Below are 24501 nucleotides of genomic sequence, written 5' to 3'. Positions count from 1 at the left end.
AAAAAAAAGTTAATAATCAAGTTAATGCATACAAGGTGGTAATGTGATGAATCACAAGCGCGTGAACGCTTTGCGCTGGCCTTCTTTGCGCATGGTGTCTTTGCTGGGGAGTAAAGCACAGCCCTGATCATCCACGTTCCCTTTCTGTTCATGGCAGACCACAGAGTACTGGTCCTGGTCCACCAAACCCAAGACTGCCCCCTGTTGGACAAGTCACATATTTTTCAGTCACAAAAGTTCCTGCTGAATGGGAACCACCCACCAGAATAATTTTTTTACTCTATCAACAAAACCTTGTGACCCTGTACTGGTGGTTGATTGGTTGGAAGATGAAAGGATGGTATTATGTATAATATATAAATAAATTACCCATCAAAGTGGACCTGTTCTGGAACCTGTTCTTCAGGCATAAAGCCGGGAATTTACGGAAATTCTCACCATGCTGCCAAGCTGGTTTGATTCCTGATTAGCTGCCAATTTCACGTGTCCGTCTTGGTCAATGTTAAACGTCACATGGAGGCCTGGTATTGTCTTCATGTACACACGCTGGTCGTCAAGGCGACATCTCTGCGTGGTGGCCACTAGATTCAAAAGCTGCTCGATATCAAAATCTACAGTGACGAAGATCAATGGATTTATTAACAATCAGGAAATAAATTTCCTGATGCATTTCTTTTACAGGGAAGTAAAACACCGGCGTTCATGATTGCAGTTTTCATATTTGGGAAATACCACCGTTCTGAACCAGGTATTTACTCATACCGACCTGTTCCTCCAGTATCTTTGTCTTTGGAGGTACAAAGAATCTTCTTGTTAGGGTCCAAAACACAGCGTTGGTCATCCATGTGTCCCCTCTGTACATGACTGAGCAGAGAGAAGAACTGATCTTGCTCCATCGAATCTGAGATCGCCCTCTGATGGACAGGATACACATTGTCCAATCACATCGTCAGTTACTAAACGGGGACAGCTAATCAGAATCCCTTTCATTTGAATGTGAATATTTTTAATCCAATCATTTCGATCAAGAGGTTAGCATGCAGTTCTCTTTAATAGCAGTCTGTGCTCAATTCAAACATAATGTTGGGGATCTACAGAAATCCTCACCATTTTGACAAGCTGGTTTGATTTCTGTCCCGCTGCTGTTTTCATTTGTCGATCCTGATCACTACCAGCAGCCACATGGAGGTCTGGTAATTTCTTAATGGACACACGCTGGTCGTCAAGGCGATATCTCTGCGTGGTGGCCACTAGGTTCAAAAGCTGCTCGATATCAGAATCTAAGATAACAAAGACCAATCACTCTGGATACCAGTTTGTGTCTCTGAAGATACAGTGCTGACCTATTTGACTCCTCTTTTCTGGTTTTGGGCATGTAGTACGGACCTGTATGACCAGTATCTTTGTCTTTGGGGGTACTTGGAGTCTTCTTGTTAGGGTCCAAAACACAACGTTGATCATCCATGTTTCTCCTCTGTATATGTGTGAGTAGAGAGAAGAACTGGTCTTGCTCCATAGAATCTAAAGTTGCCCTCTGTTGCCCAAATTAGACGTTATTCATTCACATATAACACATAGAACAGCCTTTCAGAATAGCATTGTTGTACATCTAAATCATATTTAACATAATTATGAACAATGTGTAAATAAAACTACCCATATTCAATCAGTCTTCTCATACTTCTGTCATCTCGTACTTCCCAGCAGTAATTGGCAAACGAAGCTTCATTTTCTGTATTTTTTGACCCCACTAGATGGCGCTCTTGGTTCACTTTAGGGCATGAATTGAGCCCTTTTTAGCACCAAGGGCACCATCTAGTGGTGTCAGAAAATGCAGCAATCGGTTCATGAAGCTTCATTTGGCCTTCACTACTTCCCAGTCTGCCTTCATATACTTAATTATATGAATTCTCACCATGTTGCCAGGCTGGTTTGGTTTCTGTCCAACCACCATTTTTACTTGTCCATTCTGTTCACTTCCAGAAGTCAGGTAGAGTCCTGGTACTATTCCAATGGACACACGCTGGTCATCAAGGCGGCTTCTCTGAGTAGTGGCCACAAGGTTAATAAGTTGGTCCATATCAGAATCTAAAATATGGATGGTAGAAAAATTATTTTATACTTGTACAACAATTGAACTAAATGGCAACCAATCTCTGCTAAAGAACTACGATAATCATAATGTAGCAGTAATCAAAAGAGTATGTGTGCTTTGGATTAACCTGTATGGCTGGTAATTTTATCTTTGTTGGTATCTGTTGACTTCTTGGGGTTTAAAACACAACGTTGATCATCCAAGTGTCCCCTCTGTACATGACTGAGCAGAGAGAAGAACTCTTCCTGGTCCATCAAATCTGAAACTGCTCCCTGCTGGAGAAATTAGACATCGTCCAATCAGGGATTAGGACACAAAATGGGAATAGCCAATCAGATGTTTTGTGTGGTTATAAAGATTATTTGTTAAAAATGACAAAGAGTGGGTACATTCATAATCTGCTCTCACTTCAGCCATAAAGCTGAGAATTCTCACCAAGTTGCCATGCTGGTCCGATTGCTGGTCAGTTGCCGTTTTCACATGTCCATCCTGTGCGATACTAAGTGTTACATGGAGGTCTGGTAATTTCTTAATGGACACACGCTGGTCGTCAAGGCGACATCTCTGTGTGGTGGCCACTAGATTCAAAAGCTGCTCGATATCAGAATCTAGGATAATGGAGACCAGTTGATTTATTGACAGTCAGGAAATGGGAAAACGCATCTCGTCTAAAACTTGTTTTGCAGCTCCTGCTTCGATACTGATTCCACTTGTACCTGGGCTTTCACTGGAAGTTCAGCCTAGCTGCACTTATCCATGGGTGACACCTTGCAGCATGAATGTTTGCAATGCGCTACGTGCCTCATTAGAACGTCACTTTGGACAAACGCGTCTGCTAAATATGTACAGTGTAAATGGAAACCATTGTCATATATAATTGCAATTGAAGGACAAATTTCCAAAATTCACTCCCACTATTTCTGCTGCTTTTGAGATGAGATCACCTAACGTTAGGCTTCCTCATCGTATGTTACAGTGCAGGAAAATAAAACTCACCCAGTTCTCATGCAATCTAATGGAGAACTTCCATTAAATTAAAAAAACTCAACAACATATCCCACAGACTATGATAGATTTGGGAATTTTCTCTCCACTTTTCATATCTGTGAAATCCACAAAGGCTCAAACCCATTATTTGCGAGTCTCATGGTAAGTATAGCCTTGGGTGGTTAGTTTTTTTTTTATATACAGGGGTCTAGTACCAACCAGTATGACTGGGATCTTTGTCTTTGGAGGTACTTAGGATCTTCTTGTTAGGGTCCAAAACACAGCGTTGGTCATCCATGTGTCCCCTCTGTACATGACTGAGCAGAGAGAAGAACTGATCTTGCTCCATCGAATCTGAGATCGCCCTCTGATGGACAGGATACACATTGTCCAATCACATCTTCAGTTACTAAATGGGGACAGCTAATCAGGATCCTTTTCATTTGAATGTGAATATTTTTAATCCAATCATTTCAATCAAGAGGTTAGCATGCAGCTACTTTTGCATTTGCACCGTATGCACCACAGCTGCGGAAAGTATCGATTTTCATTTCGGCACTCGCCAACAGATTAGAGCAGCCATGCTGCTGCGCGAGATGCACGGCTCACACCTCACGGCAGCGACGCATCATCTGGAGGGTCGGAGTGGCGCCAATTTTTCATGCATGAGGTAAGCGGTTCGCAGCAAAAATAGACAGTTAAACGACCGGGTGGTAGTCATGACTTACACCATATCAGCACAATTAGATGACCGACACCAGTCACTATAGTTTAATGTCTATAAATTATAAGCATGAAGAAATATATAAATAGTAATTATTTTAACTATTTTGTCAACTATAGTACATGCTACTAAAGGAGAAAGTGGAGGCTACTGTCTATGTGTCATGTGTAGTCAGAGCAGAAACCCGGCATAAACTTTAATTATATCATGTCGATAGGTTAATGGAACATTAGGTGAAGCACAATAGTTGTGCCCTCTCTGGATCCGAACGAGGGTAAACAAAAATAACGTGACTGTTTTCTGGTTAAAACTGGCCACCTTTATGGTCTTTTCCAACTTTTCAAAATCAGATATTCCATTACTGATATCCATTATCGAGGCCAACAATGTAGGAAGTGGGCTAGCCCCCCATCCTGGGTTGTTCCCTGCCTCGTGCCCATTGCTTCCGGGATAGGCTCAGGACCGCCCGCGACCCAGTAGGATAAGCGGTTTGGAAAATGGATGGATGGATGGATGGATGGATGGATAGATGGATGGATAATGTAGGAAGGTGGCACATGCAGTAGTAGCCCCACAGCCGCCAAGAGTCCCGGGCCTAATTTTAGGGATCTACAGAAATTCTCACCGTACTGACAGGCTGGTTTGGTTTCTGTCCCGCTGCTGTTTTCATTTGTCCATCCTGATCGGAACCAGCGGCTACGTGGAGGTCTGGTAATTTCTTAATGGACACGCGCTGGTCATCAAGGCGATATTTCTGCGTGGCGGACACTAGATTCAAAAGCTGCTCGAGATCAGAATCTAAAATATGAAAGGAAGAAGGAAAGATGTCTTAGATTAATCCAAATATTTCATCCTGAACCTAATTGAAGAAAATAATATGGCAGGGAGCAAGAGTATATGAGTGTTTTGCATTGACCTGTTTCTCCAGTATTTTTGTCTTTGGAAGTACTTAGGGTCTTCTTGTTTGGGTTCAAAACACAGCGTTGATCATCCATGTTTCCCCTCTGTACGTGACTGAGCAGAGAGAAGAACTGATCTTGCTCCATCGAATCTGAGATCGCCCTCTGATGGACAGGATACAGATCCAGGGAAAGATTAGAATACGGAATAGGAACAGCCAATCAAAATCATTCTCCACTGAAGTTATGCACTCATTTAATCCAACAATGGAGATGCTATGTTCTCTTAGTTAAAGCGTAAAGTTGGGAATCTGCATGCATTCTCACCATGCTGTTGAGTTGATTTGCTGTCTGTCCAGTCGCCATTTTCACTTGTCCATTCTGATCACTACCAGCACCTACGCGCAGTCCTGGCAACATCGCGATGGAGACGCGCTGATCGTCAAGACGACTTCTTTGAGCGTTGGTCACAAGATTGAAAAGCTGGTCCATATCTGAATCTAAGAGGAAGATAAGAGCAGATAAGATGATTTATTCAGAATTTGTGCATCATTTTAGAGAGCAGATCTGAGTATGATGTGTATGTTTTCTAGACATTATTGAACAAAACCAAGGCCGTTCTTTAGCTTTGGAAGTACAGTTCATGTATACCTGAGTCACCGGCATTTTTGCCTTTGCAGACACTTCGGATGTTACTCTTGGGACCCAAGGGACAGCGCTGATCATCCATGTTCTTCCTCTGAACATGACTTAGCAGAGAAAAGAACTCTTCCTGCTCCTTTAAATCTGAGAGTGCCCCCTGCTGGACCAATTGGAGATCATTAGAGTTAGAGTTCTTATTGATGCTAAATGTCTATTTCCCAGAGCAAATATATGAATAATAATCCGCTGGCCAATGAGAAAAGAATGATGGGGCTACTTTTCATTGAACCTATTAGCAATGAAGTTCTTTAAGACACATTGTAGAACTGAGCTGGGTGAATGACCTTATCTTGTTCCTTTGTTTTCTCTCGTTTGGGAGTGTAGGAGGCTGATTCTTGAGTGGTTTGCTTGGAGGACACAAATCCAGGCTGGACCTGACAGGCGGAGGCAGGTGTGGAATGAGCCTTCTTGGAGATAGTTGGAGACCCAAAGGTTATCAGGTTCTGAGTAGAACACCCCTGCCCAACCTTCACAGGACCCTGGAGAACACACGAAGCACAATGACGTATGAGAAAATCTCTGCGGGCTCCGTAGTCTACTTGATCTGATGACTTTCGAAAACCTCTAAAACGTCACCATCAATACCTTCCGGGTCTGAAGGAACATGTCGAACTTTGCTTATTACTTGTGAATTTCCTATGTGTACTGCAATGGAATTATTCCTAGGTAATCAGATATGTGGAAAACTTCACCCACCAGTTCCCTGGGCAGATGGCACACATTGCATATGAGAAATTGGCAGATTAATGTCAGGAAGTACTTCACCAGGCCAATGAGCCCTTTTAATGCTGCATATATCATATAACATGCTGAAGGGCTCAATGTTCTTGGCAAGTACAATACAAGAAGAATTTCCTCATCACTAACATCAATATGAAGAACAATTGGGTAGTGGACTTTCAGAACTAGAAACAAAGGGTATAATAATAAATGTGTCATCTAACTGAGCAGCAATAATGCTTTTTGCTCACTGGAGCTGGAACCATAAACAGAACCAGAACCATAACCAGAACCAATCCCCAAATGTGATAAGTGAGACATCGTGTACAATGTGGGTAGGATGCAGAGCCATCCTATTCTTAGCCTTGCTTTTCGGGTTTTAATCCAGGAGTTCCAGAAAGTCCTTAACAAAATATTTACACGTTTGTGGACAGGTCTATCATGGTTACATTCGTCCATTTTCCCAAATACAGTTATGTAATGAATGGTAGCACAGGATACATTCTGCCGATGTATGGAAGACTACATTAACCCTATAGATGCCTCAAACCCTCAATCTTCTGATCTGAAGTCAGATGCCTGATCCATTAGACCACTCTTTCATGGTTGGTGTTTTCAACATTACTCTATAGGATACTGACTTCATAAAGCAAGGAGTAGAAGGGGGAGAGTAGGAGGGTGGGGAGCACTTTCACACATCTCCACCAGCAGTCCCACACACCACCCCCCCAAGCCAACAGCAGACCTTTGGTGTAGAAGAAGTGTCAGTCACCGAACCGCCGTGTTTCTCATGACGTTCATTGACTCAACAGCATTACAAGCTTACTTAAAGTTCATATTCAATCCTCCGTAAGACTTCAGCTCAAACTCTATATGCTTTTATCCCTGCTTTTGTACATAATCAGCATAAAGAGACACACAAAATTGCTTGAGGTTCACCAGTTTATGGTCTTTCTGCCTCTACTGCATAGCCTACTATTGTTGAGTTACTGTGCATCCATAAAATGAAGGATCTAGGTGAGTTCTCACTGTGCTTCCCAGTTGATTCGGTTTCTGTCCAGCCTCCATTTTTACTTCAGTCAGCCGGAGCCCTGGCAACACCTCAATGGACACACGCTGGTCGTCGAGGCGACATCTCTGAGTGTCGGCCACAAGGTTAAAAAACTGATCCATATCAGGATCTGAAGGATGGAGGGGAAACAGTTTGAGACTCATAAGCTTCATTCATTACTGCAGTAGGTTCATAACCAGCGACTCCTTATCGGGGTATGTTACTGACCTGAGTCTACAGTGACATTCTCTGTCTTTTTATTGGGGTCCAAAACACAACGTTGATCATCCATGTCCCTCCTCTGCACATGACTGAGCAGAGAGAAGAACTGGTCCTGATCTTCTGAAGCTGAAGTTGCTCCCTGTGGAAAAATATCTTCACTTGTAGGGTCTGAAACTTCAGATCAAAATGATTTCAAGGAAACGACAAATAAATGGAGACAATCATAAAGAAAAGTACAGACAACAAATGAGAGCGGACACCTGTAAAAACACATAACCACCATAACCATCTTTCTGTATGTAACCATCTTCTGTATATAACCATCTTCCCTATATGCTCAGTATTTATAATAGTTGAAAGTCCGCTAACCTGATGAATTGCTTTGCCATCCATCTGTGTTTTTGTCTTCGCCTCAACGCTCGTCATTGTCCAGGTCCCTCAAAGTGTTGGTCTCACCACAAACAAACTGAAAGGCAACAAATGGTCCTCCTGTCAGACCAGTCAAACCAGAATATGAATTCCAAAACCATGAGCGATGAGAAAAATGCACGGATTCACAGGCGCATTTATTCTCATCGACCACGTTTAGCTTTTGACTCACAAGGCAGACCCCAGAAGCGGGTTAAAAACAGCTTAAGACCTAAATCTATGTCGACAAGAGGCTCTCGCTCTCCGCCGCCCATTAGAATATTAGTATTACTAATCCAAGATCAAATTCAATAATCCTCCTGCCTGCATGGATGTGGTTTTTTTTATTAAATGCAACATGGTCACTGACATTACCTGCAAACTCCATTCTGCCAAAAAACCCAGGTCCATGTGATCTGCTCCTGTTTTTAGTCTAGGCCTTAGGTTTGGGTCACCCCCCCTCAATGGTCTTCAAATCCTAGGAGTGACATGGTTACCCTCAGGACTGTTTGTGGGTGACCCAGCTTAAGCATTGAATAGGCAGTTAGAAAACAGGTCATGAGAGTCATGCAAATATTTGCATAATCAACCCGGATCTCACATAGTCAACAGAGCCTCACTGGCTGTTTTGTAGCCCAGCCTCATTCTTCTGGGCCCTTTCTCATGTCTGACTCAGCACATGTGACCCTTCCAGCTTTACCATCTGTGCCGACTCCCCCTTCCTCCATCCGCAGCTTTCTCATCTGGGCCGTCACACTCGGGGGCGGATTTACCGTACGACAAGTGCACGCAGCTTCCTGGGGCCCCGAAACCTAGGGGCCTCATGAAGATAATGTTTCTGTAAATTATCTTTAGGGATATAAAATAATATGATCATTTAAAATTACAGCAATATGTGTTATTTGCATTTTTAGCAGCAGTGTCCAGTATAGACAATTTGACAGCAGTAAACACCCCCTGGGGCGGCATGGTGGTGCGGTGATTAGCACTGTCGCCTCCCACCTCTGGGACCCGGGTTCGAGTCTGGGTCACATGTGTGCGGAGTTTGCATGTTCTCCCCATGTGGTTGTAGGGAGTCACAGTCCAAAAACATGCTGAGGCTAATTGGACTTACTAAATCGCCCATAGGAGTGCATATGTGAGTGTGCCCTGCGATGGGCTGGCCCCCCATCCTGGGTTGTTCCCTGCCTTGTGCCCATTGCTTACGGGATAGGCTCCAGACCCCCCGCGACCGAGTACGATAAGTGGTTTGGAAAATGGATGGATAATCACCCCCTTCGCAGCCAGGATTAGGGGTGGAAGATCCTGGCAAATGTGAAATATTTGTGAATGATACTTGGGCATATTGGTTATGCTCCATCATTTTAATTTGCCTCGTTTCTCTTCCAGCTCTAAAAAAACGACCCACTTAGGGCGCCCCCTACCCATGTCAGCCTAGGGCCCCTGGAGAAGTTAGTCCATTCCTGGTTAGACTGGTTGATGCATCAATTTTGATCAAACTATTCCGCACAATTCAGGTTGCCAAAGCTGGACCTTTTCTGGGAGCTGCGCCTTACCTCAGAGGATCAAACCTAGTATTCCCACTCAATGGTCCCAAGACAAGACAGAAACGAGACTGTCCAATCAAACCCCGAGTTTAGTTTTGTGCTTTAAAAAAGGGGACCCACATAGGGGCAGTGATGCAAGCAAAGACAGGTGCCCAAATTGAAGGCTAATATCATTTACTCAATGCAATCAATTACAATGCCATTGACAACTTTCGTCCATGCCACATGTGCTGATTGTGATCATTGTAACAGGTCAGTGCAAAAACAGGAAATGTACCAGATGTGCATTTTTATTTTTAACCAACAGAAAATAAGAAACAGTCCCACAGCCACTTACCAAATATATTTATATTTATATATATATTCTGTATATAGTCCTTTGAAGTGCATAATTCTAACCACTACTAACACAGTAAATAGATGCTAAAAAGTTCAATTTAATCGATGAAGTGAAACCTTCACTTAATATCTGATGTCTAGATCTTTATTCTTTGCTCAGAATATTTCATAATTTGCTCAGAAAGTGAAAATGGGTACAATAGAGCCACAGATATAATCAAACCTGCTTCCTCTCCAAAACGTGGCACAAATCCAGCTGAATACAGGAATCATTAATCTGCCATAGCGTTAAACTGTACAGGACACGCGTCAATATGTGTAAGATTCGAAAAATGGCAAAGTACAGCTGAGACAGGCAGGAATTTATGCAAGTGTTGACAGCAGATTGTGTGTAGCCCACAGTGTGTTGACTATAGTGCACAGATCACAAGTGTTATATTTATTTAATGCAAGAAGAAACAATGTGCTGATTGCATGTTTTTGAAGGGCTTTGGCAGACAGAGTTGGAATTATTGGGAAAAAAAAATCACAGCAAATGCCGGAACTGAAAATGCTAATTGGCGATGAGCGTGGGAAATGGCAGGCCCGCGGCACGTGACAGTCATCGAGTGAAGATGCCGCGGTTGACATTGTCGAAGGAGAACAAAGCTCCACTTCACTTGGACAACGGGGGGGAGGGCGGAGCATCCGGAATAGGCTCACGGGACGGTTTTTGATTGGTGTGCTGGGGTAAGCAAAACAGACGTAGGCTAGCCAGAGCTGCGTACATCAGGGTCGGGCGCAGTCATCAGACAGACGGGAGGTGGTCGGGGGGTGGTTACGAAGACTGGGAAGATTCGTCCAGGTTTTTCATGGCGTCCAGGAAGGTGGTGGGCGTGAGGATGTGGGTGGAGCCTGCAGAAGTGAGAGTCGTGAGCAGCCAAGTGGGCTGGGATGTTTATCGTAACACGTGCCCATCGTTAAGACAGTCGGCCTCTCCGTCTTACCGATGAGGACTTCCCATTTGCCGTCGGTGGCGCGCGTGACCTCGTACGCGCTGCGCATCTCTGAGAGCGACACGCCCCCAATCACGAAGACGATGAGGCGGGGGCCGCTGCGGCTCTCCGCCGCAGGCTTGCTCTTGTGCCAGATTCCGACTCGCGCGCTGTGGCAAAGCAAAACAGTAGGTCAACATATACAGACACACACACACAAGGTCCCTGTTCTCTGCTGACATCAATGACATGCCCTCCAATTACAATTCCTAATGGAACATGCGCCCAAACATCTTCGCTGGCCAGCTTAGGCGCTCCTCTTCCTGTGGAACCACAAGCACCAGCACCAACCTGACAGCGGTCTGTGTGGTGGAGATGGGAGCCGGGTCTGAGATAAAAGGCCACAGCTTCCTGTCCAGCTTGTCTTCAATAGCATTCTGGGAAAAGAAAAAGAAGGTCATGTGTAGGCTAAAGAGGACGGCAGGCCGGCTCAAAGTCACAGGGCCGATTCAGACAAAGAACAGCTTCCTACCTCCATCACGTCTTTAATGATGGGTGTCCATCGGGACAGCTGGTATGTACTCTCTGTACGCTCCTTCCTTGCAGGTAGCACTTTCCCAGAATTTGGGCCCTGAACAAGCCCGACAGACAGACAAATTTAGTCCAGCTGGAACCCTACTGAACATTACTGCTACATCTGGAGAAGATCTGTGGGCTTCACTTCTGACTTCATCTACAGAATGTCTCCAAAAGAAGAAGAGGCTTCAGAGAGATTGAGGGCCTCGATATTGGGAGAAGAATCACCAAATCATACAGTTTCCTGCAAGAAGTATCTTACTATAATTAAATTATAGTACAAAGTGCGAGTATAACTGATTCATGTATTGATTAATCAACTAATAATACTGACTCGTTCATTTTATATCAAGCAGCTTCAGACAGATGATTTGGAATCAGCCTCCACTGATGGCGCTGGATGGCACCAGGGGTCATTATCCACGGGTTCTTACCCCAGAGATTATGCAGCAGCCCAGCCGTTGGAAGTTGGTGATGATGTGGCTGTCCTGCTGAACGTTGGCATGCTGGATGAGCTTGGTCACCTTCTCCTCACCGATGCCTGCGTGAAGACCGACAGCCATGACCACCACACGGCGAGCGGGCCATGGTGTCCATAAGCTACTGGCCGATTCTGAAAACTATGCTTACAGTGGACTGATTTTTCAGTCTCCTTTCTGGGGTAATATGTGGTCAACTGTTCAAATCCTGTGGTTTCCAGAATGGTTTCACCACAGGGACTTGAGCAAGGCCCTTAACCCTGACTGACCCAGCTCTCGCAAAACAAATTGATGCCACTTCGGATAAAAGCATCCGGTAAATAAATAAAATATGAATACGAACGACACTACCTCTTGAAGAAAAACCAATTATTCTTGGTTTTAGAATATTCAAAGTTTCAGAATAACTAAATTAGGCACGGGCAGTATTTGGCAGATGCACGTACGGGTATCACACGTGGAGGTCTGTTCTTCTGCTTGTAAAAGAACACAAACGCACAGACACATCCTTCCTCTTGTGAAAGGCTTGGACCCATAATGGAGACTTACCCTTCTTGTGAAATACGTAGAGCAGAATGATGCGGATTTTATCATACGGATGGATATCGCTGTTCAGCAGCACGGGGACAATACTGGTCATGGCCTCCTTGACGGGCTGGCCCTCAGCGTCGGTCCCCATAGCCAAGTCCTGAACAGGGAGTGAGGGTGGTAATGGTGAGGAGTGGTAGAATAAAAAATAAAAAAATAAAAAAAAAACAGGACTGTTTAATCCCTGCCTCTGAGGCAGATTACTCTGTGCAGTTTAGCAGTGAATACTGGCATTTGCCGTTATGACATAATACAGTTCCTGTGCCTAGATTATATGGAGGCTGACAACCCTACAGAAGAAATAATCACTAATGTCACACATTCAGCACAAAAGCAGCTCAAGTGAAAACATTCAAAACAGAATGGACTCGGATTGTGCGAAAATGGTTTGTGCCCGAGGCCTAAACGGTGAGCACACTTCATGCACACAAGAGAACGTCCTGGAAATGTTTCAATGAAGCCATCCTATGGTCTTTGTAGACATAATGAAGATCCAGGTACTGTACTGTAGTAAATGTATATCTGTTACTGATGTCTTGTTGGATGACTAGATGCACACCGCTTCAGTTCCCAAGCCTGTCCTCAGGGCTATCTCAGCCATTTCATGCGTTTGTTAAATATTACCTCCAACTTAGTTAATCGATTAATTAGATTATTCTAAAGAAAGTCACTGAGGTATTGATTAATCAAATAAAGTTTGCTAGTGATCAACTCAAAAAATACAGGGGTGTATCAGACGGTTCCTGCACATACTGGGGTGATGTCAGGTTCTGAAAGTAGCGAAGCTGACATCCTTTGACAGGCATAAAACCGTAGCTTGACACCATCATTTAAACATCATTTCTTCTGACTGTCTGAGACTTTTGCATAGTACTGTACACATAGCAGGAAGTACTTTAAGGGGCTTCATATCCGGACACGTGGTGTGATCGTGGCATGCATGTGCCGTAAATCTTTAAGTGGCTTATTCTGACTGATGAATATGATATATGTGTCTGACCTGCACAGGTCAAACTGTCGTGTTCCTTCTGTGTGACTGACAATCTCTGTGGTTGGCTGGTGTGCAGAGTGCTGGTTACGAATGACATACGACGCCAGAAACCACATGGGGTAGTACGAAGGGTGCTGATTGGTCAGAGACTCTGGGAACATCTTTAAGTGGTTAAGTTGGACTGATCGATTCAAATTCGAAAATCGTAGCTCTGACCTGTTCGACTTCACAGAGCTTGTCCACGTTTACTTTGAACTTCTTCATGCAGGCCTCAGCTAGGTGAAGATGGGTGGAATACTGCAGTAGAGGGTAACAGAGTTTGTGTCAAGCACGAAGAAACACAATGGGTGGTGATTATGTGATAATCTGTCAACTACCAGCCAAAATGGACAGAACTAGGGACACAGGAGTGGGATGACTGCATGAAACAATGACTTACCAGACTGAGCTCTTTCTGATACTGAGGCATCTTCTTGACCATCTGAGAGAGGTCCTTGATGTTGGCCTAGTGGAGTAAATAAGAACATAATTATATAAGAAAAGAAATTTACAAATTCGGCCCATCTACCTCATCTGGGGAGAACTCAACTAATAGCTCAGAGTTGTTAAAATCTTATCTAGCTCCAATTTAAAAGGAACCCAGGGTTTTAGCTTGTGCTACACTAACAGGAAGACTCCTGTTCCATACTCTAACTACACGCTGTGTAAAGAAGTGCTTTCTCAAATCCAGTTTTAAATGTTCTCCCGCTAATTTCTACCTATGGCCATAAGTTCTTGTATTTGAAGTAATACTGAAGTAAGTATCTGGACGAACAGCATCCAGACCTGTGAGAATTTTATATACCAGGATCATGTCTCCCCCCACCCCCTTAGGGTTAGGGTTGAACAGAATCATCTCAGTTAACCTCTCCTCATAAGACATTCCTCTAAGACCAGGAATCATTCTGGTAGCCCTACGCTGAACCTTTTCCAAGGCAGCAATGTCCTTTTAAGGTGTGGTGACCAAACCTGCACACGATATTCTAGGTGGGATCTTATCAACAAATAGTATAATCTTAGCATCATCATCATGCCTAGAGATGTAACCCAACATCCTATTGGCCTTTTTAATTGCTTCCCCACACTGGTGAGCAGTAGGACATGGAAGCATCAACATACACTCCGAGGTCTTTCTCGTAATCAGCTACCTTTATTTCAGAGGAACCCATAAAATATCTGTACCTTATATTTCTGCTCCCTGCATGGATTACCTTACATTTATCTATGTTAAATTTCATCTGCCAGGTATCAGCCAAGTTGCTAATTAAATCAAGATCCCGATGTAGCCTCTGTGCTGCTAGTTCAGTATCTGCTAAACCACCCAACTTGGTGGTGTCTGCAAATGCAACTAGTTTGCTGTATATATAAACAACACAAAGTCAACTACATCCCAAGAATGTTGGGGTCACTTATGATGATTGATGACAACCGGTGTTCAAAAATCAGCCTGAGTGCGACGTGACCTACCTTGTCAGTGGACATTCTCTTACTTTCACAGAAGGTCCGTAAAAGTTCTATCACCTTCCTATCTCAAAGGAAGACAATGATCAGAACACTGTAGATCCACACATTAACAGAAAATTATGTCTGTGTGATGACCTCTTTTGAGAGAAATGATGGGCATACAATTGAAATTGCAAAGAGTGATGTCATCAAAACATCAAGACACACTTAGGAACTACATTAGCACCGGAGTACGGTTCCTACTTTGTGACATCAGCAACGTGCATGTGCCTCAGCTGGACCCAGAGATCATCATCCTCATCCAGGAGAACCTCTTTTTCAAGGGAATCCCCAAGCCCCGTAGTCTGGTACCTGAGACATGAATAATTACACAAGATAGTAATCTAGTGTGACCGTCACTGATCAGATACAAACCCTCCCCCAGTACTTATGAAGACGTGGACTTAAGGTTTCCCAAAAGTTTCTGCTGTACATTGAGTGTGAGACTTGATCTACGTTTTTATGTCCTGCAGAATGCAAAGTGTGCAAAGTGCAGTAGATGTACTGCGATTGCAGGGGTACAAGGAACCGTGGTAGAAGCTCACTTGTAGATGTCCTGTTGAATGTCCAAAAGGTCGTAGGCCATGGCCTGGAATGTCAGCTCATGCAGGATGGGCGACACGGGGTCAAACCCACGATTGACAATCAGGAGCTGAGAGCGAGCTTTGTCCACACCCTGTCGGCAAAACACAAAACCCAATCCTATGACTGGACCTTCCGACTTCTCCATTTATAAATATTAGGGCTGGGCGATATGAACATATCACTAATCGACGATATCATACAATTAACCCGGTATCGGTATTTGACAGTGATTAACCTGCGATTATCACCTTGGTAAGGAAAGCAGGTTTAGGCTACAGACAAAGAACGATAAAGATCTATGATTTTAGGCCTATAATGTTTTAAATATCGCAAGGGCTGTCGCGATGACATCACAATCTATTAGCAATTATATGGCACTTGTGCATTCATGACCAGGGCCTTAAATGATGGGCAACACATTTGTCCGGATGCCGGCTTTTCAGTACCGTATGGATGTTTACTTACACAGTTTGGTAAGCAGCCTAAAATATTACTAAGATGCGTGTTGTGACACACAAAAGTCAGTGTATAAATTCAACACATCCTTATGTTTATTACATACAGTTAGCTCCACTATGGTCCCGCACAGCCGAGCGCAAGCAATCCGGAAGCTTTGGTGATCCGTGGTGGGGAGAATCAGAGTGGGGGGGGAGAAAGAGCACATGGAGGAGAGACAGGAAAGAAGGATTACATGCCTTTGGAGATCCATCCAAAAGTCAATCACAAGAGAGAAGAACTGGAGATAAAAGCGAGAGAGAGAGAGAAGAAAACACAGGAAGGGAGGGAGAAGCCAACAGCAGCTTAGACCAGTGTTTCCCAACCCGGTCCTCGGGGACCCCGAGACAATCCAAGTTTTTGCTCCCTCCCAGCAATCCAGCTGTAAGCTGGGAGAGAGCAAAAATGTGAACTGTCTGGGGTCCCTGAGGACTGGGCTGGGAAACACTGGCTTAGACCAATAGAAATTTAAAATGGCAAAAACAGATACTGGGAGTAGAGTGAAGTGTTCTTCAGTGTCAAATAAACCATCTTAACTGTGAGAATGCCTGGTAAAAACCCCAAAAGAGCTGGTATGGCAGTTAGGGGTGGGGGGAAAATGCCCGCGACAAAAAAATTAAAAAAAAACTGCTGCTTCAAGCTCCAGGAGGTAAACTACTGTCCTATTTTTTTAAAAGGATGCATACAGGATGTACCCAACTGTATGCACAAACAACAAAAGTTTCTACTAAACTAGTGGATAAATGTATTTCCATTCACAGTCAATTCATTATAGTGCAGAATGTGTTTTGACTGGGGCTGTGGTGGGAGCACAGTGCTTACCTCCCCCATACTGGGATTATCGGCTTTGTGGGCAATCAGTCGATCGTGCACCATCTCAGCTAGTGCGGCGCTCTCCTCCGACCCACTGAGGCACAGAACAGACATCTTTACACACACTTACGAGGCACGCAGAATTAGCACCAGCTAATGGAACTCTGATGACACAGTGTAAGCGGCCATGTTGTCGCGCCAACTGTCGCTACGGAGGCGTGATCGCGCGAGGCCCTTACTGGCGGTAGCGGATGGCGGGATACTCCTTCAGCGTGTCGCAGAGCGTGGCGATCTGCTCGGCCAGAGCCTCCAGCCTCTTGGTCCGCTCCTCTGCAGGTACTTTTCCGTAGAACATATGGAAAGAGCTGGGATCATCTAATGAGAACACCTGCAGGAAGAGGGGGGCGGGGTCAGGGGGAGGAGTCAACAGAATCTGACCAATGACAGACTGCTGTGAAACTGACTCCGACTGACACTGATACCAACCTGGGACTCATACGGCAGGAAGGCGACGTTGATCTCCTTCAGGGTTTTAATAGCCCGTGCCACTCTGGATCTCCCAATCTTAGTGAAAAGCGCATCTGGACAAACTGGAAGACACAAAAACACATGTGCATCGAGGGATTAAAAACAAGCTATTCCTGTATAACAGACAGGGATCTACATACCTGGTACGCAAGTACACATTCACCTTGAAAAAAAGTGATAAGCTAATTTGTACTTCTTTTGCGGTATAAAGGCTAACTTGCACAGCGATTTCTTGTCATAACAGCATGAATGCACATAAACACGCATTTGTACTGCTACGATAAGAAATCGCTGCGCGACTCGCTTAACACGGTGAATGCGTTCTCGAGTACCAGCTAAGTGCATCCCTGATTACAAACCGACATAAGGACAGCAGGACATTTCTTACTGTCAGTGAAGAAGACGTGAGCCGCTTTGTAGGTAAAGGCCTTCTCCTTAAAGTCTTCGATGAGAGAATTGACCGACTGCATCAGGAAAAAATGGAACAGTAATAGTGCATTAATATGGAGAAGCTTTTAGTGTTAACAATACACAACATATAGTACTTTGTTTTAGAAATAGTTTGGCAATTAACAGAACTAATTGGGTAATTGACATAAAACCAAAGATAGTTGCTCGATAAATCAGCAGTGGCTGCCTGAGAGGGTCGGGTTCCCTCCTACCTTACCTTTTCCACAGGGGAGATGAGGTAGATGGCCTCCAAGCTGGAGATGGGCTCCCGTCGCTTGCTAATGTCCTCCACAACTGCAAAATGTGAAGCGACACCTCGATCTGTAGGTCGTCACACCCAGCATGCAAACAACCCCTCCGTATTCTCATAACCACGAAACCCAGCACGGGAGAAGCCAAACATAACTGACGACCACCCCCAAAAATACCAAAACCCACTAGATCAGAGGCCTTAAACCCAGCCTGATCATCCACCACAGGGTTCTTCAAATCTGGAGCTCGGTTCCAAATCCAGGCCGTGTTTCCAGTTCTCCCAGGTAGTTAGTTTAATAATTACTGATCCTCATTGGCCACGGAGGTGTCACACCTGGCTCACGGGTAAAGGAAGGCTGGGAAATCAGTAGTGCCTGGGATTAACAGGACCGCGATTTAAACAGCCCTGATCTACTGTTTACCTCAGTGGTTTTAAAATGCAACAATTAAACATGAAGTCTCCTAAAAAATAAAGCCAAACAGCAATAAATGTCAAATATAATTTAATTGTTCCACATGTAAAACAACCAAATGCCTGTAACAAAGACAAATTGCACCACAAACTAGATTACTGCCAATTGAATGAGACAGACCCCACAAGTCCCCCACCAACCTGACACATGCACGAAGACACAGACACACCCCCCAGGAACCCCACTCACTTGTGACCCCCTCTGCCATGATGTCAGACATTTTGCAACAAGACGACAGAATCCGCATGCTCATGTGGTCCACAATCAACACCTGGAGGGAAAGAGGGAGACTCTGACTTCACCAACACAAACTGGCCTCCTGCTCATTAATCGTTCTGTCTGTCGCTCTTCCTCTGAAGTCACTTTGATCGCCCTTCCCAGAAAACGACACCGAGAAGCGGAAGCAAATGACAGAGGTAACATTCATGACCCAGGCACTTGACGGGTGAATCTGACGGCGCACAGTCGAACTGCAGAAACTCTTCCTACCTTCCATTCGCCGTCCTTCTTCACACTTTTGATCACTCCGTTCAGGATTTCTGTCAAGGAGAAAGACGTCATGATCCCTGATGTCCCACTTGAAAGCTGAATAAGAGCCACAATAACACTAGACGGCTGCACCTGCCGTCTCACTGCAGTTGCCACCTTGCAGTTGCTGCCCCACTTTCAAAAAGATGCTTCAAAATTTCAACAGATCCAGGCCCATCCTTGGATTTGACCTTTTATGGACTCTCTGTACTTGTGGTTAATAAACATATAAATCATACCGCAAAACGCTAACATCTTAACTCGATTCATCTATTAACAGAATTCTAGCATCATTAACCATATTGTTTCACGGATCATTTTATGCATTAATGTCAAATGCTTTTGAGACACTGTAGTTGCTTAATTGGCAAAATGTGTAGCAGTTGAATGTAGCAACTATGGCAAAGCGATGAAAGCTTTACTAGCTGGGGAAAAAGAATCACCAAAACGTTCTGCCGTTTCTCAGAAGGGAGCTGATTTTTCTTTTTGGGGGGGGGGGGGGGGGGTGGCATTGGGGTAGTCTTTGGTTTGCTTCGGATTTGGGGTAGTAACCCTGCATAGGGCAAGCAGGTATAGAAAACGGAGCAATGGAGGGATGGTTTGAGTGCTTCAGAGAGATGTGGGTTGGCTGTTCTGCCTAGAGGAACTAATAGAAGAATATGAACAAACTCTGAACTATGAAATGTCCAATCAGACCGGTAGGAGTTTACAGGATAGTCACATTCTGGAGCCAATCAAAACTGTTTCGGCAATTTGGTATAAATTGCTGCGATGCGGAACAAACCAAATTACAAAACAATGAGAAATGTCTGCAGGAGACAACGACCTTGTGAAACACTCATAGCTTTAAGTATGACCTTAAGAAAGAAAGAAAACTTTCCATAAAGTCTTTAGTGCATGCACAGTGGGCGTTTGATTTTGCAAGTCCTTTTTAACAACACAGCGCAAAATCTGACACCCTTTGAGAAATAAACCCTAATCAACCACACCATCACAGCCACATGCATGTGACCAAAATACATACCAAACATACCAAACAGGCAAAGCAATATGTAAACTCTCGCTACACAAAGCTTGCCTTAGTAAGTCATTAACTGCGCTTTTCAGCAGTGCTTATAAATGGGTCTTTGGAGAAACTGACAAGGCTTTTCCGTCAGATCCTGGGCCTTCTACTGCCAGCTTAACTGGCATGTGATGGCAAAAGGTCTTGCCAATATAACAATGTGCAAAAAAAAAAAAAACTGACCTTCTGCACTTTGACAGTAAAACATGGTGTAATTTAATAGCGAATTAGCAAAAAAAAATAAAATAAAAAAATCATTATTAAACTTATAAATGGCCAATAAACAAATTGTTTTGAAACACAGAGTATACACAGAAAGTTAAGTACTGCACACATCAGTTAACGAAAAAAAAAAAATACAAATTAGGCATGAACTGCCATAACTTCTGCACAGTCCACATTCAATCCACACCTATTGTATCTATCCTCCACTAGGACTAGAGTGTACACTGACAACGCCAAAAAGGAGTTTAAATGGCCAACAGTCAGACATTAACAAAACATTATTAATTGCAAATTTAAACTGAAAAATAAGCCAGTGAACTAAGCAAGATTTTAGGGTAATCTAGGAAACTGCCGCACATTATTTGAATATGACATTGATGTATGTAACTTTGTACAGGACAAGAGAAGCATTGGCTCACAAAAATATACCGGCTGGGCAACACCCAGCGCTTAATCAAATGCGCAGTACACCATTAAGTCTTCAGAAATCAGCCAAGAAATAAGTAACAGTGTTACTAACTTGCATGACTATAAACTAAAATAATCCATAAGATTTGCAATAAGACTTCATTTTGACCAGCTGTTGATATCGTTTTGAGTAAAGCTTCTCTTGAATAAAATAAGGAAGTCCATGACTGCTGTATTGACCGAGGCACTTGGCTAGGCACCTGTCGCGTAACCAATGTCAACAATGTGCTTGCAATTAATAAAAAAACCCGAATTAAATTGCTTCTTTGATTCGCTTTGCACGAACTTACAAAGCGGACGCCACGATCATTTGCATTTAAATCACTGGTCACTTACTTTCTCCTACCACTGCCTTCAACCCACTTGGAGCCATCTTGCCACTTCCGTGTTGTCGTATTTAATTTTTTTTTCCACTGCAGCGTGTAATTGTAGGTGCGGTGGCGTCACTTCCGGGGACCAGGTGGATGGTGAGGTCACTGAGCCAGGACATGAAGCCCTATGGCAAGCCGTTTTATCATTTAATCAAGTCACACTCCTATCCGCAGTGACATTATAGATATTCACAGTAACTTTTCTCCTAGTCAAAATTGTATTCTTACTAGTCAAAAAGAGCATTTCAGATATCCACATCGTCATTCTTCCTAGGAGAAATTACGTCACTTTTGACGTTCATGTTTATTGGGCTTTTAATTTCAGATATCCACAATTATATTTCAGATATCGAAAATGAACATTCTGGATATCTTCAATTGAATTCTTACTAGGAAAAACTCCCATTTCAGGTATCTACAATCCAATTGTTACTAGTCATAATTTTTATGTTGAATATTCAAAATTGCATTATGGGTAAAAATGGTGGTATCCTTGGATGCACCTTCCTACCTATGTGAGAGATTTTTGGCTAATTTTCAAAGCTTGTATTGTTTGGTATGCATGATACTGTAGGTTACTATTTCTTATATAAATGCAGTAAATTTAAATAATTGCCATACATAGTGTTATCCCTTCTGCGTATCACTATTGGCCCTAACAGATCAACGACTAGACCCAGATATCCAGATTGCAACACACCTCTTCTTGATCCAAGACACTGATACAGTCACCGGCCTCCAACAACTGGAATTCCAGACCACGATCCCTCTCTGTCTCATCTGCCTTCTATTATCCAGAAATTTGCCTGTGCTATGATGCTACATCTTGGCGATTTTGCTTTTTATACAAAGTATTTTTCCAACAAAACTTAAGAGTCTTCTTTAAAGTGACCAAGAAATATTTCTCATATTTGCATTTTTAAAAACATATTCTTGAAGCTATTATACTTTGCTCAGGTTGCTCCGAGTACCGGCAGCTGAGAGAAACCCTTTCATGGTATGGGGGTGTGGTGTTCATTTATATTCCCCACCAATCATTTATCCTGTTAAACTATGATTATGTCATGATAATGATCTCTTCTCTGCTTTGTAAGGTACTGTACCGTATCCTTTAGATCACAGAAGGGATGCTGCTGAATCATTCTGGAGTAGGATACTTGAATTACACTAAAATAATATCCAACTCTTTAAATGAGTCACTTTTATTAAAAGCATCAGCTTAGAGACTGAAATTACCATAATTGTCACTGGCTGTTTTCAGGACACGTATCTTCTTTCATTACCTATTTTGTAAGTGACCCAGTCTTATCGATTTGTCCCGTCCTACATAGAGGGTGAGCCCTTCATCTGGTTTAACGTGGTTCAGACAAAGGGATAAGCAGGTTGTGTCCTCACACCATCACGCTCATTGTGCCTGGCAGCTGTCATTCCAGGTCAGGGCCCACAAATGAGTAACTTGTATCTAAATTTCAAAGGCCTATATTGACATGGTTTCCTATTTCACAGGAAGGTGGTTGGCATTGTTTTCTGAAGGGTCCGTTTAGTGATGCAGGGCCTGCACCGCACCGTGAGCATCCACCTGTGTCTGTCCTACCCTGATCACTGATATTCTACCCTCACCCTTTCAGCTGCAGCATCCAGTCTGCCGTCCGTCGGCTGACTTTGCAGGCCGTACAAAAATTTGCCTGAAGCAACCAGAATACGCGAGGTAATGCTCCGCCTCCTACGCTGTTTGCAGGAACTTAAAAAATCTCATAGATGGCGGTGTTCCTGAGAATTTCTGGATTGGACTGATGGAAAAACAAAACAGAGATTTTATCAAGATGACTGCCGAGCAGGCCTGCACTATGCCAATAAAATACATGAACTTTGCGTCTGTTTTGAACAAGTCTATGTGCAGAAGGACAATTTGCTCCTTCGCAGCTATAAGCCAGCTGCATCCCAGTCTTGAGGACCACCCAGCCAGTCTGTAATTCTGTGCTATTACACCAGCTGCACAACATGACTAATGCAAAGAAGAGTGTCCAACATTGTTAGGAGATTGGACAGAGTGTTTATAAGAGCTGGCAGATGACATCAAGAGAAAAGAGAGAACAGCATGCAGTACCCTAGAGCACCAGAGGCGGTGCTGACCATCTTCCTGCACTTGAACGTCTTTCTCCACTGCACTGTACCCTGCAGGGTTTTCTTCATTGTGGATCGCATCACTTTAAGCGGAGTCAAATTCTGGTTTGCAAACCCCTCCCACATTACATGCGTTACAAGTCCGAAGAGACATACATACATGCGGAGGCGGTTCTACGCTTCATATATGAAGAGGTACTTCCCAGGTGTATGGCCATGGGTGATTCCTGGCTATGATTATTCATAACCTGAAGTCCCTCTTAATGTTGCAATTTTGTTTAAAGCTGCCATTCAGCAGCCACACTTTGCAGAAGATCCAGCTGCAGATTTGGGCCAAGTTCACCAAATCATCCCCCAGCAACTGAGCACTATATCCAGAGACTCCAACTCTCACTAAGCCCCAAAATCAATTAAGTAATGATATTCAATACCGGTGGTGTTCAGCACCACACCACATACAGCACACTTAATTTATTTAACATTGTTAATAATTTGACTGTTTGCATAGTTAACCCATCCGTGCTCTAGAGCAGTGATTCCCAACCGGGGGTACGCGTACCCCTAGTGGTACGCGAGCACATTACAGGGGGTACGTGGAAAAAATTTTTATATTTAATTTCCCTGATGATGGGTAAATATTATCAGCCATTCCATTAGCTGTGCCCTGGTATAGAAAGAAAATCTATCTGGGATGTGTTGCTTAATGAATTAAATGTTCAAGTTATGGAGATTTAATAAAATGTTTTAAATTTGATAATCAGTTGTACGTTCTACTTTTATTGAATCATCAACACATTTGACAAAGGGGGTACTTGTGGTATGAGAAAATCTCTCAGGGGGTACACAATTCAAAAAAGGTTGGGAAACACTGCTCTAGAGCTTGTATCACTAAACAGGATTTCTTGCTTAGTCGGAAAACTTGTTGGATTTAAGGTAGTCTGGGCTAAATGTGAGTGAACAAAGAGGGAGTCAGTTTAACCTGGGGTACCTTAAATCTGAGTTAAATGACTAAACCAGCAATCCAGTTTCATAATACAGGCCCATCTTCTCTGGTCGTTATATGTCACTGCAAGCACCATGCTAAGGCAAACTCCTTATCAGCATGAAGCAGTACAACATTATCTAACAACACCAAAATTTTGTACAATAATAAAGCCCCTAAAGAATGATCCCTAACCCCAGGCTACCTGCTGTATAACTCTAATGAAAATATTTTCCTTTTGATTTCTTAATGAAAACACTTAAATCACTGTAAGGATGCAGATACATTCTGATGAAAACA

At 43.4% G+C, this 24501-nt stretch overlaps 2 protein-coding genes across 4 annotated transcripts; both read right to left on the bottom strand.

Moving 5' to 3' along the window:
- Positions 1–8314, bottom strand: LOC125717553 (uncharacterized). 3 transcript variants are annotated; one of them, XM_048990622.1, is made up of 18 exons: positions 8184–8314; positions 7770–7866; positions 7407–7539; positions 7157–7308; positions 5692–5886; positions 5357–5504; positions 5033–5205; positions 4723–4870; positions 4432–4604; positions 3302–3449; positions 2531–2703; positions 2223–2370; positions 1916–2088; positions 1387–1534; positions 1108–1280; positions 767–914; positions 439–611; positions 1–201 (listed from the first exon to the last, which is right to left on the bottom strand). In XM_048990622.1, exons 2-18 carry the CDS (start codon positions 7824–7826, stop codon positions 52–54), a joined length of 2613 nt encoding a protein of 870 aa, XP_048846579.1. In that variant the 5' UTR covers positions 7827–7866; positions 8184–8314; the 3' UTR covers positions 1–51. The 3 variants fall into 3 exon arrangements, with proteins under 3 accessions (XP_048846579.1, XP_048846580.1, XP_048846581.1); XM_048990623.1 differs by lacking the exon at positions 3302–3449 and having other exon boundaries at positions 2531–2584; XM_048990624.1 differs by lacking the exons at positions 4432–4604; positions 4723–4870.
- Positions 8315–9512: 1198 nt separating this feature from the next.
- On the bottom strand, positions 9513–21199 carry stxbp2 (syntaxin binding protein 2). The gene is made up of 19 exons (XM_048990655.1): positions 21061–21199; positions 18930–18979; positions 18630–18711; positions 17933–18009; positions 17654–17729; positions 17224–17327; positions 16977–17125; positions 16747–16831; positions 15390–15520; positions 15049–15156; positions 14809–14866; positions 13742–13807; positions 13519–13599; positions 12273–12411; positions 11679–11785; positions 11201–11299; positions 11020–11105; positions 10681–10838; positions 9513–10588 (listed from the first exon to the last, which is right to left on the bottom strand). The coding sequence occupies exons 1-19, from the start codon at positions 21095–21097 to the stop codon at positions 10512–10514; spliced, it is 1770 nt and encodes a 589-aa protein (XP_048846612.1). The 5' UTR covers positions 21098–21199; the 3' UTR covers positions 9513–10511.
- Between the last annotated feature and the right edge of the window lie 3302 nt (positions 21200–24501).

Source organism: Brienomyrus brachyistius, chromosome 22 (genome assembly GCF_023856365.1).
Source record: "Brienomyrus brachyistius isolate T26 chromosome 22, BBRACH_0.4, whole genome shotgun sequence".
In the NCBI taxonomy this organism is placed as follows: Eukaryota; Metazoa; Chordata; class Actinopteri; order Osteoglossiformes; family Mormyridae; genus Brienomyrus; species Brienomyrus brachyistius.
Note: the sequence above shows the minus strand (reverse complement) of the source record. Positions and strands in the feature narration are given on the sequence as shown.

Excerpts from the sequence above, each read along its gene's own strand:
- LOC125717553 (XM_048990622.1), bottom strand. The coding sequence starts at position 7,826 with ATGACGAGCGTTGAGGCGAAGACAAAAACACAGATGGATGGCAAAGCA. Across the intron at positions 2,704-3,301 it reads CAAAGATCCCAGTCATACTG|ATTCTGATATCGAGCAGCTT; the intron begins GTTGGTACTAGA and ends CCATTATCCTAG. Across the intron at positions 915-1,107 it reads CAAACCAGCTTGTCAAAATG|AGGGCGATCTCAGATTCGAT; the intron begins GTGAGGATTTCT and ends CCTGTCCATCAG.
- stxbp2 (XM_048990655.1), bottom strand. The coding sequence starts at position 21,097 with ATGGCTCCAAGTGGGTTGAAGGCAGTGGTAGGAGAAA. Across the intron at positions 12,412-13,518 it reads AGCTCTGTGAAGTCGAACAG|GACTTGGCTATGGGGACCGA; the intron begins GTCAGAGCTACG and ends CTCCCTGTTCAG. Across the intron at positions 11,106-11,200 it reads TCATTAAAGACGTGATGGAG|AATGCTATTGAAGACAAGCT; the intron begins GTAGGAAGCTGT and ends TTCTTTTCCCAG.